Source organism: Salmo salar, chromosome 11, assembly GCF_965601325.2.
Source record: "Salmo salar chromosome 11, fSalSal1, whole genome shotgun sequence".
NCBI lineage: Eukaryota > Metazoa > Chordata > Actinopteri > Salmoniformes > Salmonidae > Salmo > Salmo salar.
The window spans coordinates 38,267,501-38,282,500 of NC_138301.1; the positions used below are offsets into that span (position 1 = coordinate 38,267,501).

The window sequence follows — 15,000 nt, forward strand, 5'->3', positions numbered from 1 at the left end:
CCAGCTTTTTACATTAGCATGTGATGTTCAGAACTAGCATACCCACCGAAAACTTCCGGTGAATTTACTAAATTACTCATGATAAACGTTGACAAAATACATAACAATTATTTTAAGAATTATAGATACAGAACTCCTTTATGCAAATGCTATGTCAGATTTTAAAATAGCTTTTCGGCGAAAGCACATTTTGCAATATTCTGAGTACATAGCTCAGCCATCACGGCTAGCTAATTTGACACCCACCAAGTTTGGGACAACCTAAACTCAGAATTACTATTAGAAAAAATGGATTACCTTTGCTGTTCTTCGTCAGAATGCACTCCCAGGACTTCTACTTCAACAACAAATGTTGTTTTTGTTCCAAATAATCCATAGTTATATCCAAATACCTCCGTTTTGTTCGTGCGTTCAGGTCACTATCCGAAGGGTAACGCACGAGCGCATTTCGTGGCAAAAAAATGCAAAATATTCCATTACCGTACTTAGAAGCATGTCAAACGCTGTTTAAAATCAATTTTTATGCTATTTTTCTCGTAAAATAGCAATAATATTCCAACCGGATAACGTTGTATTCATTCAAAGACTGAAAGAAAAAAATGGAGAAGTCTCGTTAACGCGCATTTCCAGTGTCACTGTCCCCAGGAAGGCCACTTACAAACTCTGCTGCTGTACTTTGCCCAGAGACAGGAGACACGTCATTCCGCTTTCTGAGGGCTTTAGAGAGCCAATGGAAGCCTTAGAAAGTGTCACATAACAGCACAGATGCTGTAATTTCGATAGAGATACAACAGAAGGACTACAAATTGTCAGACAGGCCACTTCCTGCCTGGAATCTTCTCAGGTTTTTGCCTGCCATATGAGTTCTGTTATACTCACAGACACAATTCAAACAGTTTTAGAAACTTTAGAGTGTTTTCTATCCAAATCTACTAATTATATGCATATTCTTGTTTCTGGGCAAGAGTAGTAACCAGTTTAACTCGGGTATGTTTTTTTATCCGGCCGTGAAAATACTGCCCCCTAGCCCCAACAGGATAAACAATAAAAAGTGAACAGTAACTATTACACTCACACAAATTCCAAAAGAATAAAGACATTTCAAATGTCATATTATGTCTATATACAGTGTTGTAGCGATGAGCAAATAGTTAATGTAGAAAAGGGAAAATAATAAACATAAATAATGGTTGTATTTACAATGGTGTTTGTTCTTCACTGGTTGCCCTTTTCTTGTGGCAACAGGTGTCAGAGTCGTCGATGAACGGTGACCAAAATGCAGCGGGTATAGTGCTCATCTTTCTTCTTTATTTAGAAAGAACACTCAAAACAAAATAAACAGACAACAAAACAGTTCCATAAGGCACACAGGCTATACAGAAAACAACCACCCACAAACCCAAAGGAAAAAACAGGCTGCCTAAGTATGGCTTCCAATCAGAGACAACGAAAGACACCTGCCTCTGATTGGAAGCCATACTTGGCCACACATAGAAAACGAAAACATAGAAATAGAAAACTAGAACCAAAATCCCCTAGAACCAAAAAACACACAAAACAAACACCCCCTGTCACGACCTGACCATACTACAATTACAAATGACCCCTTTACTGGTCAGGACGTGACAGTACCCCCTCCAAAACAAAAAACCCCACAAAACCAACCCCAAACCTAAAGGGAGGGAAGGGAGGGTGGCCACCGTCAACGACGGTTCCTGTGCTACAACCCCCCTTCGCCAATCCTCCCATTACGGAGGTGGCTCTGGCTCTGGGCGTAGCTCCCGTTCAGAAGACTCCGGGCTGAGGAGCGTCGCTGAAGGCTCCTGACTGGGGAGCGTCGCTGGAGGCTCCTGACTGGAGGGCGTCGCTGGAGGCTCCTGACTGGAGAGCTTCGCTGGAGGCTCCGGGCTGAGGAGCGTCGCTGGGGGCTCCGGGCTGAGGAGCGTCGCTAGAGACTCTGAGCTGAGGAGCGTCGCTGGAGGCTCCGGGCTGAGGAGCGTCGCTGGAGGCTCCGGGCTGAGGAGCGTCACTGGAGGCTCCGGGCTGAGGAGCGTCGCTGGAGGCTCCGGGCTGAGGAGCGTCGCTGGAGGCTCCGGGCTGAGGAGCGTCACTGGAGGCTCCGGGCTGAGGAGCGTCACTGGAGGCTTCCTGCGTGGAGCTGGGACCGGTCTCCCCGGAGTGGGAAGACTTACAGGAGACTGGGTGCGCAGAGCAGGCAGGAGGCACACTGGGCTGTGGAGGCGCACCGGAGGTCTGGAGCTCAGGGCTGGCACACTCCATCCTGGCTGGATGGTCCCTGTAGCCCGGCACGGGCGTAGCGCTGGCACAGGGCGAACTGGGCTGTGCTGGGGAATGAGGGGCACCGTACCTGGAGCAGGCGTAGGATATCCTGGGCCCAGGATTCTCCCTGGAGGTCTGACACTTACAGCCAGCATGACCCATCCTGGCTCAATGCTCACTCTAGCCCGGCAAGGGCGAAGCGCTGGCACAGGACGAACTGGGCTGTGCTGGGGAATGCAGGGTATCGTGCATGGAGCAGGTGTGGGATATCCTAGGCCGAGGAGCCGCACTGGAGGTCAGATACGCTGCGCCGGCGCACTTTTTAGTGGCTGCCGGCTAGCTGTCGCACGACAAAGTTGTGGAGCCTGTATCGACCGCACCGGGCTCTGAGTGCTTATGGGCGACATAGTGCGCATACCTCCATGCTGCCTAGCTCCTCCCTCTGTGTGTCTGCTCCGTTGTGCGCTCTCCACCAGTCCTTTTCTCCGGAATCCAGCGTCGTCATCCGCTCTTGACTCCTCGACCGGCTCTGGTTTCCTCCATGGCTCCCTCCGTATAGCCCGGGAAGTTAGCAACACTCCCCTTATGCCCCACCCAAAAAAATATTTTTGGGGTTGCCTCCTCACCTCCTGAATAGGATACAACGCCTCGTACCTCCGTCGTTCCCTCTTTGCTTCCTCCAGCTCCTCCTTCGATCGCTGGTACTCCCCAGCCTGGCTCCATGGACCCTTGCCATCGAGGATCTCAACCCACGTCCATGACTCCAAATACTTCTCCTGCTGCTCCTTATTCCGCTGCTTGGTCTTCTTCTGGTGGGTGGTTCTGTCAGAGGCGTCGATGAACGGTGACCAAAATGCAGGTATAGTGCTCATCTTTCTTCTTTATTTAGAAAGAACACTCAAAACAAAATAAACAGACGACGAAACACTTCCATAAGGCACACAGGCTATACAGAAAACAACCACCCACAAACCCAAAGGAAAAAACAGGCTGCCTAAGTATGGCTTCCAATCAGAGACAACGAAAGAAACCTGCCTCTGATTGGAAGCCATACTTGGCCACACATAGAAAAAAGAAAACATAGAAATAGAAAACTAGAACCAAAATCCCCAAGAACCAAAAAATCCCAAAACACACAAAACAAACACCCCCTGCCACGCCCTGACCATACTACAATTACAAATGACCCCTTTACTGGTCAGGACGTGACAACAGGTCACAAATCTTGCTGCTGTGATGGCACACTGCAGTCTTTCACCCAACAGAAATAGGAGTTTATCAAAATTGGGTTTGTTTTCAAATTATTTGTGGGTCTGTGTAATCTGAGGGAAATAAGTGTCTCTAATATGGTCTCTAATATGGTCATAAATTTGGCACTTCAGTTTCCACCACCTCATTCCACCTTTCTCAATAGCAAGGCTATGCTCACTGAGTCTGTACATAGTCAAAGCTTTCCTTTATTTTGGGTCAGTCACAGTGCTCAGGTATTCTGCCACTATGTACTCTCTGTTTTTTTGTTAATTCTTTCCAATGTGTCATGTAATTATCTTGTTGTAATCTCGTGATTTTGTTGGGTCTAATTGTGTTGCTGTCCTGGGGCTCTGTGAGGTGTGTTTGTTTGTGAACAGAGCCCCAGGATCAGCTTGCTTAGGGGACTCTTCTCCAGGTTTATCTCTCTGTAGGTGATTTTGTTGTGGAAGGTTTGGGAATCGCTTCCTTTTAGGTGGTTGTAGAATTTAACGGCTCTTTTCTGGATTTTGATCATTTGCAGTGTCAGCCTAATTCTGCTCTGCATGCATTATTTGGTATTTTACGTTGTACACAGAGGATATTTTTGCAGAATTCTGCATGCAGAGTCTCAGTTTGGTGAATTCTTGGTTGGTGAGCGGACCCCAGACCTCACAACCATAAAGGGCAATGGGTTTTATAACTGATTCCAGTATTTTTAGCCAGATCCTAATTGCTACGTCGAATTTGATGTTCCTTTTAATGGCATAGAAGGTCCTGCTTGCCTTGTCTCTCATCTCGTACACAGCTTTGTGGAAGTTACCTATGGCGCAGATGTTTAGGCCGAGGTATGTATAGTTTTTTGGTTTGCTGGCTGCCCGCGGGCGTTCGGAGAGGGTCCTGCCCGTTCCACCTCCGCGCACCCCCGCCCCTACCCCTATGGAGGCAGGGGGGCCGTACCAAGGGGCACCGGAGGAGCTGGCTCCTCCTGCACCAGCTGTGGTCGGAGAGGACACACGGCCGACCGGTGCTGGAGGAGCCAGTCTGGGAGTCGAGAGGGCAGGCAGAACACTTCTCGGTCACCCCAGGTGAGTCAGCACCAGATTCACCCAGAACCCCCTGTTGGTCACATGTTCTTACCTGTTTTGTTTTCTAAATGTTTTCCCTCTTCCCAGCATAGGGCGCTAGTCGATTCAGGCGCAGCTGGGAACTTTATGGATCGTGGACTTGCCATTAAGCTGGGCATTCCGCGGGTGCCGATAGATCCCCCCTTCCCCGTGCACTCCCTAGATAGCCGACCATTAGGGTAAGGGCTAGTCAGGGAGTCTACGGTGCCACTGGACATGGTAACGCAGGGGTATCATAAGGAACGCATTCGTTTTTTCCTTATTGATTCGCCGGCGTTTCCGGTGGTGCTGGGGGTCCCCTGGCTGGCTGGTCACAATCCCCGTATTTTGTGGAAACAGGGGGTTCTCCAGGGGTGGTCAGAGGAGTGTTCAGGGAGGTGTCTAGGAGTTTCCATAGGTGCCACGTCGGTGGAGAGTCCAGACCAGGTGTCCACCGTGCGCATTCCCCCTGAGTACGCCGATTTGGCGATCGCCTTCTGTAAAAAGAGGGCGACTAAATTACCACCCCATCGACAGGGGGATTGTGCGATAGATCTCCAGGTTAACGCTGTGCTTCCCAAGAGTCACGTGTACCCCTTGTCACAGGACGAGACGGCGGCTATGGAGACATATGTCACAGAATCCCTGGGACAGGGGTACATTCGGCCCTCCATCTTACCCGCCTCCTCGAGTTTCTTTTTTGTGAAGAAAAAGGAGGGAGGTCTGTGTCCGTGCATTGATTACAGAGCTCTAAACGCTATCACGGTGGGGTTTAGTTACCCACTACCTCTCATCGCTACGGCGGTGGAATCATTTCACGGAGCAAAGTTCTTCACAAAACTGGATCTCAGGAGCGCATATAACCTGGTGCGTATCAAGAAGGGAGACGAGTGGAAAACCGCTCGGGCCATTATGAGTACCTCGTCATGCCGTATGGGTTGAAAAATGCTCCAGCCGTCTTTCAATCCTTTGTTGACGAGATTCTCAGGGACCTGCATGGGCAGGGCGTGATTGTCTATATCGATGACATTCTGATATATTCCGCCACCCGCTCCGCGCATGTGTCCCTGGTGCGCAAGGTGCTTGGTAGACTGCTGGAGCATGACCTATACGTTAAGGCTGAGAAATGTGTGTTTTCCAAACGAGCCGTTTCCTTTCTGGGTTATCGCATTTCCACCACGGGGGTGGTGATGGAGTGTGACCGCGTTAAGGCCGTGCGTAATTGGCCGACTCCAACCACGGTGAAGGAAGTGCAGCGGTTCTTAGGCTTTGACAATTACTACCGGAGGTTTATCCGGGGTTTTGGCCAGGTAGCGGCTCCCATTACCTCACTGCTGAAGGGGGGGCCGGTGCGTTTGCGATGGTCGACGGAGGCGGACGGAGCCTTCAAGAAGTTGAAGACGCTGTTCACCGACGCACCCGTGTTGGCGCACCCGGACCCGTCTCTAGCATTCATAGTGGAGGTGGACGCATCCGAGGCTGGGGTGGGTGCCGTGTTATCACAGCGCTCGGGTACGCCATCGAAACTCCGCCCCTGCGCTTTCTTTTCGAAGAAGCTCAGTTCGGCGGAGCGTAACTATGATGTGGGGGACAGGGAGTTGCTAGCGGTGGTAAAAGCTTTGAGGGTGTGGCGGCACTGGCTTGAGGGGGCTAAACACCCCTTTCTCATCTGGACCGACCACCGAAACCTGGAGTACATCCGGGCAGCGAGGAGACTGAATCCACGTCAGGCAAGGTGGGCCATGTTCTTCGCCCGGTTTAGGTTCACTATCTCCTATAGACCGGGTTCCCTTAACACTAGAGCCGACGTGCTGTCCCGTCTCTATGACACGGAGGACCGGCCCATCGATCCAACTCCCATCATTCCAGCGTCGAGGCTGGTGGCACCGGTGGTATGGGAGGTGGACGCGGACATCGAGCGGGCATTAGTGTTGGAACCTGCGCCTGCGCAGGTTCCCGTGGGTCGCATGTATGTGCCGCTCGGTGTTCGTGATTGATTGATTCGATGGGCACACACGCTACCTACTGCGGGTCATCCTGGTGTGGCGAGGACAGTGCGGAGTCTCAGGGGGCAGTACTGGTGGCCCACCTTGGCTAAGGACGTGAGGTTCTATGTCTCTTTCTGTTCGGTGTGTGCCCAGAGTAAGGCTCTGGGCACACACCGAGAGGGAAGTTACAGCCCCTCCCCATTCCACAACGGCCATGGTCGCACCTGTCTATAGATTTCTTGACAGATCTTCCCCCCTCTCAGGGGAACACTGCGATTCTGGTGGTTGTGGATCGGTTCTCTAAGTCCTGCCGTCTCCTCCCGTTGCCCGGTCTCCCTACGGCCCTGCAGACTGCGGAGGCCCTATTTACCCACGTCTTTCGGCACTACGGGGTGCCGGAGGACATTGTCTCTGATCGAGGTTCCCAGTTCACATCCAGGGTCTGGAGGGCGTTTATGGAGCAGCTGGGTGTCTCGGTCAGTTTGACCTCCAGTTTTCACCCCGAGAGCAATGGGCAGGCGGAGAGGATGAACTAGGAGGTGGGCAGGTTTCTGAGGTCGTATTGCCAGGACCGGCCAGAGGAGTGGGCGAGGTACATTCCCTGGGCTGAGTTAGCCCAGAACTCACTTCGCCACTCCTCTACTAACATGTCACCCTTTCAGTGTGTTTTGGGTTACCAGCCGGTCCTGGCACCATGGCACCGGAGCCAGACCGAGGCTCCTGCGGTGGAGGACTGGGTACAGCACTCCAAGGAGACCTGGAGAGCCGTCCAGGACTCCCTGAAGGAGGCCAGTGGACGGCAGAAGAGGAGTGCTGATCGCCACCGCAGTGAGGCACCCGTGTTCGTACCGGGAGACAGGGTCTGGCTCTCGACCCGGAACCTGCCCCTCCGCGTGCCCTGCCGGAAGCTGGGGCCGCAGTGTGTGGGGCCCTTTAAAGTCCTGAGGAGGATAAACGAGGTGTGTTATCGGTTACAACTCCCTTCCTATTACCGTATTAACCCCTCGTTTCATGTGTCTCTCCTCAGGCCGGTGGTAGCTGGTCCCCTGCAGGAAGGTGAGGTGCCGGAGGTCCCTCCACCCCTTCTGGACATCGGGGGGTCCCCGGCGTACAGCATACGGGCCATTCTGGACTCGAGACGCCGGGCGAGGGGCCTGCAGTACCTCGTGGACTGGGAGGGGTACGGCCCGGAGGAGAGGTGCTGGGTGCCGGCGGAGGACGTCTTGGACCCATCCATGTTGAAGGATTTTCATCGCCTCCGTCCGGATTGCCCTGCGCCTCACCCTCCGGGTCGTCCTCGAGGCCGGTGTCGGCGCGCTGCGGGAGCCGCACGTCAGGAGGGGGGTACTGTCACAATTCCCACCGACGGTGGCGCCCCCTCCTGCTCGGGTGGCGCTCGGCGGTCGTCGTCACCGGCCTATTAGCTACCACTGATTTCCTTTTTTGGTTTTCCCTTCTTTTTGGTTTTGTGCACATGTGTTAGTTTGGTTAATTAGCGGGGCTATTTATGTTAGCTGGTCCGCTTCCGTGTTGTGCGGGATTATTACGATAGTGACGGCTCATGTTCGTGTCGGCGCTATTTTACGCCGTGTGTATTTTCTCCCCTGTGTTTGGGAGTATTTGTTTTGTGTTAGTGTAAATTAAATACGCCACTACCCTGTGCTCGCTGCTTCCTGTGCCTCATTCCTTCACCACGACTGCCAACCCGTTACAACATCCAACTATGCAGCCTCCAAAAACACTACAAATCCAACAACGCAGCATCCAAAAACACTACAAATCCAACAACGCAGCATCCAAAAACAATACAAAAAAATAATCTAATTAATATATACAGTTGAAGTGGGAAGTTTAAATACACCTTAGCCAAATACATTTAAACTCAGTTTTTCACAATTCCTGACATTTAATCCTAGTACCAATTCCCTGTCTTAGGTCAGTTAGGATTACCACTTTCTTTGAAGAATGTGAAATGTCTGAATAATAGTAGAGAGAATGATTTATTTCAGCTTTAAATGTTTTCATCACATTCCCAGTTGGTCAGAAGTTTACATACACTCAATTAGTATTTACATACACTCAATTAGTATTTGGAAGACCCATTTGCGACCAAGCTTGAAACTTCCTGACTGATGTCTTGAGATGTTGCTTCAATATATCCACATAATCCCTCATGATGCCATCTATTTTGTGAAGTGCTCCAGTCCCTCAGGCAGCAAAGCACCCCCACAACATGATGCTGCCACCCCCGTGCTTCACGGTTGGGATGGTGTTCTTCGCCTTGCACGCATCCCCCTTTTTCCTCCAAACATAACAATGGTCATCATGGCCAAACTGTTTTATTTTTGTTTCATCAGACCAGAGGACATTTCTCCAAAAAGTACGATCTTTGTCCCCATGTGCAGTTGCAAAACGTAGTCTGGCTTTTTTATGGTGGTTTTGGAGCAGTGGCTTCTTCCTTGCTGAGCGGCCTTTCAGGTTATGTCGATATAGGACTTGTTTTACTGTGGATATAGATACTTTTCTACCTGTTTCCTCCAGCATCTTCACAAGGTCCTTTGCTGTTATTCTGGGATTGATTTGCACTTTTCACACCAAAGTACGTTCATCTCTAGGAGACAGAACGCATCTCCTTCCTGAGCGGTATGACGGCTGCGTGGTCCCATGGTGTTTATACTTGCATAGTATTGTTTATACAGATGAACATGGTACCTTCAGGCGTTTGGAAATTGCTCCCAAGGATTAACCAGACTTGTGGAGGTCTACAATTTTCTTTCTGAGATCTTGGCTGATTTCTTTTGATTTTCCCATGATGTCAAGCAAAGAGGCACTGAGTTTGAAGGTAGGCCTTGAAATACATCCACAGGTACACCTCCAATTGACTCAAATGATGTCAATTAGCCTGTCAGAAGCTTCTAAAGCCATGACATCATTTTCTCGAATTTTCCAAGCTGTTTAAAGGCACAGTCAACTTAGTGTTTGTAAACTTCTGACTCACTGGAATTGTGATACAGTGAATTATAAGTGAAATAATCTGTCTGTATGTAACGCCCTGGCCATAGAGAGGGGTTTTTTGTTCTTTATTTTGGCTAGGCCAGGGTGTTACATTGGGTGGGCGTTCTATGTTCTGTTTCTATGTGTTTGTATTTCTTTGTTTTGGGCCGTGTGTGGCTCCCAAATCAGGCACAGCTGAAGTTCGTTGTTGTTGATTGGGAGTCACACATAAGTGCATCTTTTTCCGTTGGGGTTTTGTGGGTAATTGTTTCTGTTCGTGTTACTGTGATAAACGTGACAGGACTGTTTTGGTTGTCTGTTTATTGTTTTGTATTGTATAGTGTTCTTGCCGTAATTAAATATATGACGAACACTAACTCCGCTGCATTTTGGTCTTCTTCCGACGACAGCCCTTACAGAATTACCCACCAAACCAGGACCAAGCAGCGGAGGAGGAAGGAGCAACAGGAGAACAGCTTGATGAACTCGTGGACATGGGAACAGATACTGGACGGAGAGGGACCATGGACTCAGGCTGGGGAGTATCGCCTCCCGCAGTGGGAGATTGAAGCGGCGAGAGCGGAGAGGCGATATTATGAGGAGAGAGAGCGCAACGAGCACGAGAGGCAGACCCAATAAAAAAAATTGGGGGGGGCACACGGGACAGTCGGCGGAGCCGAGGTCGGAACCAGAGCCAGTCGGGTTGACATTGGATGTGAGCGAGGGGTACGAGGCAGAGACTGTGAAGGAGTTCATGGGGAAATTAAAGGAGAGAGAGATGAGAGAGCTGCTAGTTTGGTGCATAAGGCACGGCATTCGCCCTACGGAGCGTGTCGTGGAAATGATGTCACCTGAGGCAGCTCTCCATACTCGTCCTGAGGTGCGTGCTGGTTGTCTGGTGAAGACTGTGCCTGCGCCCAGAAACAGGCCTCCTGCATGTCTTCCCAGCCCTGCACGTCCTGTGCCTACGCCCAGAACCAGGCCTCCTGCATGTCTTCCCATCCTGGTCAAGCCCGTGCCTCCTCCACGGACCAGTCCTCCAGTGGGTCTCCCCATCCTGGTCAAGCCCGTGCTTCCTCCACGGACCAGTCCTCCAGTGGGTCTCCCTATCCTGGTCAAGCCCGTGCCTCCTCCACGGACCAGTCCTCCAGTGGGTCTCCTCATCCTGGTCAAGCCTGTGCCTCCTCCAAGGACCAGTCCTCCGGTGGATCCCTCCACCCTGGTCTCTCCTGTGCCGCCTCCTCAGACCAGGCCTCCAGCTGGTCTCCCCAGCCTGGTGAGTCCAGGGCCTGCGCCCAGAGCCAGGCCTCCCTCATGTCTCCCCAGCCTGGTGAATCCGTGCCGGATCTGCCGGAATGGCCCGCCGTGCCGGATCTGCCGGAGTGGCCCGCCGTGACGGATCTGTCGGAGTGGCCCGCCGTGCCGGATCTGCCGGAGTGGCCCGCCGTGCCGGATCTGCCGGAGGGGCCCGCCGTGCCGGATCTGCCGGAGTGGCCCGCCTGTCCTCTGCCCGGATCTGCCGGAGTGGCCTGTCTGCCCGGATCAGCCGGAGTGGCCCATCTGCCCGGATCAGCCATCGCCGCCCGCCAGCCAGGCGCAGCAAGGGACACCCGCCAGCCGGGCGCAGCCAGGGTCGTCAGCCAGCCGGGCGCAGCCATCGCCGCCCGCCAGCCGGGCGCAGAAAGCGCCGCCCGCCAGCCGGGCGCAACAAGGGTCGCCCGCCAGCCGGGCGAAGCCAGGGTCGCCCGCCAGACCTTCGGCGCGGCCAGGTGCGCCACCTAAGAGGGCGACGCCAAGGGTGGGGCAGAACCTGAGCCGCCGCCGTAAGAGGGCCCACCCAGACCCTCCCCTTCAGTGTCAGGTTTTGCGGCCGGAGTCCGCACCTTGGGGGGGGTACTGTAATGCCCTGGCCATAGAGAGGGGTTTTTTGTTCTTTATTTTGGCTAGGCCAGGGTGTTACATTGGGTGGGCGTTCTATGTTCTGTTTCTATGTGTTTGTATTTCTTTGTTTTGGGCCGTGTGTGGCTCCCAAATCAGGCACAGCTGAAGTTCGTTGTTGTTGATTGGGAGTCACACATAAGTGCATGTTTTTCCGTTGGGGTTTTGTGGGTAATTGCTCCTGTTCATGTTACTGTGATAAACGTGACAGGACTGTTTTGGTTGTCTGTTTATTGTTTTGTATTGTATAGTGTTCTTGCCGTAATTAAATATATGACGAACACTAACTCCGCTGCATTTTGGTCTTCTTCCGACGACAGCCCTTACACTGTAAACAATTGTTGGGAAAATGACTTGTGTCATGCACAAAGTAGATGTCCTCACCGACTTGCCAAAACTATAGTTTGTTAACAAGAAATATGTGGAGTGGTTGAAAAACGAGTTTTAATGACTCCAACCTAAGTGTATGTAAACTTCTGACTTCAACTGTATATTTTTGTATACACTTCATGTACACATTCATTTAACATTCCTTAAAATATTTAAAACTCATGAGACATTGGGACCAAAATACACTATACATTCAAGAATGTAATGTTTTGCACTGTAGTTCTGAAGGCCGGTCGATGCTCTGTGAGCCAAACTTTTGTGAGTGTAATGTAAAACTTTTTCTGGTCTATTTCACTTTTGTTTAATATCTATTTTACTTGCATTGGCAATGTAAACATATGTTTCCCATGCCAATAAAGTCCCTTAAATTGAAATTGAATTGAAATTGAATTGAGAGAGAAAAAGACAGAGAAAAAAAAGCGCAGACAGATTAAAAAAGCAAGAGAAAAATAAACAGAGACCGACAGAGACAGACAGACCGACAGGCAGACAGAGAGACAGTCAGACAGAGACAGACAGACAGAGCAGGCCCCAACAGGAGTTTAAAGAGTGGAAATGCACATTAAAACAAGGCCCAGCTGCCAGCCCTGAAACGCCTCTCCCTCCAACAGATTGAAGCTAAATAAACATCAAAGAATGTGAAGAGAGCTATAAATATTGCTCAGAAACCCATGATTTATGAAACCTACACCAGGACGACTCCTGAATACTAAACTACTGTACCACAAAGACATGGGGAAGAAGATGGCGTCAAGGGTTGGGCAGTAACTGATTACATGTCAGTTACATGTAATTTGATTACAAAAGAACTGTAACTGTAGTCAGTTACGTCACCAGCGAAAAATATTGTAATCAGATTACAGATACTTTTGAAAAACTATACGACAACTTCTTGGAATATTTTAAAATTCAGAAAGGATGTTTACGAAAAAATGTATTATGGCACCTTGCTGTTTTCTCAATGACATTCAATTCAGCATTGAAAAAAGGTGCAAGTTTAAGTTTGTTCCACCTGAGCGAGTCTGACCACAAGTCAGAGACCACTATGATGACGCACCAAATGGGTTTGATGGATCCTTTTTGTCTTCTTCTAATGTTCAATTTGGAAAAGGTTTTAATGCTCTGAGGCATTTCAAGGGGGTCACGTCAATTCAACTCAGTCAATTGACCATCACACAGTCTGCATGGATGGTCTACTTCTCTCCTTCCTTCAAAGCTTCTGATGGACTACTTCTCTCCTTCCTTCAAAGCTTCTGATGGACTACTTCTCTCCTTCCTTCAAAGCTTCTAATGGACTACTTCTCTCCTTCCTTCAAAGCTTCTGATGGACTACTTCTCTCCTTCCTTCAAAGCTTCTAATGGACTACTTCTCTCCTTCCTTCAAAGCTTCTGATGGACTACTTCTCTCCTTCCTTCAAAGCTTCTAATGGACTACTTCTCTCCTTCCTTCAAAGCTTCTGATTACATTTGAACCCTACTGACTAGAATAAGTTATGCATAGAAGTTACAAAAGGGCCTAATAAACTTGCATGTATGGTAATGAAGCTTTTGAAAATCAATTAGACCACAACCATAACATGACTGTTATCTAATGTACATGCAGCTGTCACTTCGACTATTGATTGATCGTTACTAAAACAATGACAAAGTACAGCCACACTTCACAGACACGGAGGACCCGCTCTCTCACTCCTATCCCCTTTCCTTTCCCTTCCAAAATCCACCAAATCAATCGAAAGTGGCAGTGGCGGTCCAATGGTATCCAATATCCACTATCCACCATTCAACCTTTCTGTCACTCACCTGTAATGGTGCCGCAGTCCTTGGGCTGCTTGTCTGCAGCTGTGGATCCAGGGGGAGGGACAGAAGGAGGGCTGGTCTTGGCTGAGCGTCGGTGTCGGACCACCCTGTGCTGCAACCCGGAGAAGGAGCTGGAAGAACTGCTGACCGGCTGGATGAAGAGACTGTCCTCTCCTGTATAGACCAGTCCAGTCTGAAGAGAGAGAGAGAGAGAGAGAGAGAGAGAGAGAGAGAGAGAGAGAGAGAGAGAGAGAGAGAGAGAGAGAGAGAGAGACAGAGAGCAAAAGAACAGCCGTTAACATTCATACTCCCCTCATGTTTTTAGGCTAGATCAGCTTTTAACATAACTCTTGGTTTTCTCTCACGAGATCCCAGATAGTTGTTTGCATCATGCCACCTCCCCTTTCCCCCCGACCAGAGCTGCCTCAAGCCCCACCTCTATACCCTCAACCTCAACCCCAACCAAAAACCAGCCCCTGGCCAAAACCATGCAGGGCCTTATAGGAACAAATACCTTATAGTCTTACCCAAAGCCTCCACTGACATAGTCCAGTGAAACGTGAATAAACTGCAACGTATAAACATGGCCGGCCCGCTCAATAGGCAGGATTAGTCGGCCGCTTATGGCGGCAGATTGACGAGGGCAGCGTTTTCTGAACTAAACTGACCAACACGCACCTCCAACATCACATAAAACCTCACATACAGTGCATTCTGAAAGTATTCAGACCCCCTGATTTTTTCCCACATTTTGTTACGTTACAGCCTTATTCTAAAATGTATTAAATCGTTTTTTCCCCCTCATCAATATACACACAATACCCCATAATGACAAACCAAAAACTGTTTTTTATACATTTTTGCAAATGTATAAATAAAAAAAACTGAAATATCACATTTACATAAGTATTCAGACCCTTTACTCAGTACTTTGTTGAAGCACCTTTGGCAGCGATTACAGCCTCGAGTCTTCTTGGGTATGACGCTACAAGCTTGGCACACCTGTATTTGAGGAGTTTCTCCCATTCTTCTCTGCAGATCCTCTCAAGCTCTGTCAGGTTGGATGAGGAGCGTCGTTGCACAGCTTTTTCAGGTCTCTCCAGAGATGTTCGATTAGGTTCAAGTCCGGGCTCTGGCTGGGCCACTCAAGAACATTCAGAGACTTGTCCGGAAGCCACTCCTGCATTGTCTTGGCTGTGTGCTTAGGCTCGATGTCCTGTTGGAAGGTGAACCTTCACCCCTGTCTGAGGTCCTGAGTGCTCTGGAGCAGGTTTTCA

General features: G+C 50.0%; 1 protein-coding gene across 2 annotated transcripts in view; it reads right to left on the reverse strand.

Moving 5' to 3' along the window:
- Window positions 1–15,000, reverse strand: part of LOC106591416 (A disintegrin and metalloproteinase with thrombospondin motifs 17) — a 199,407-nt gene that overhangs the window by 174,954 nt on the left and 9,453 nt on the right. For both annotated transcript variants that reach the window (XM_082957904.1, XM_082957903.1), the window contains exon 3: window positions 13,727–13,916. In XM_082957904.1, coding sequence (XP_082814030.1) covers window positions 13,727–13,916 — 190 coding nt within the window. The remainder of the gene's footprint in view (window positions 1–13,726; window positions 13,917–15,000) is intronic.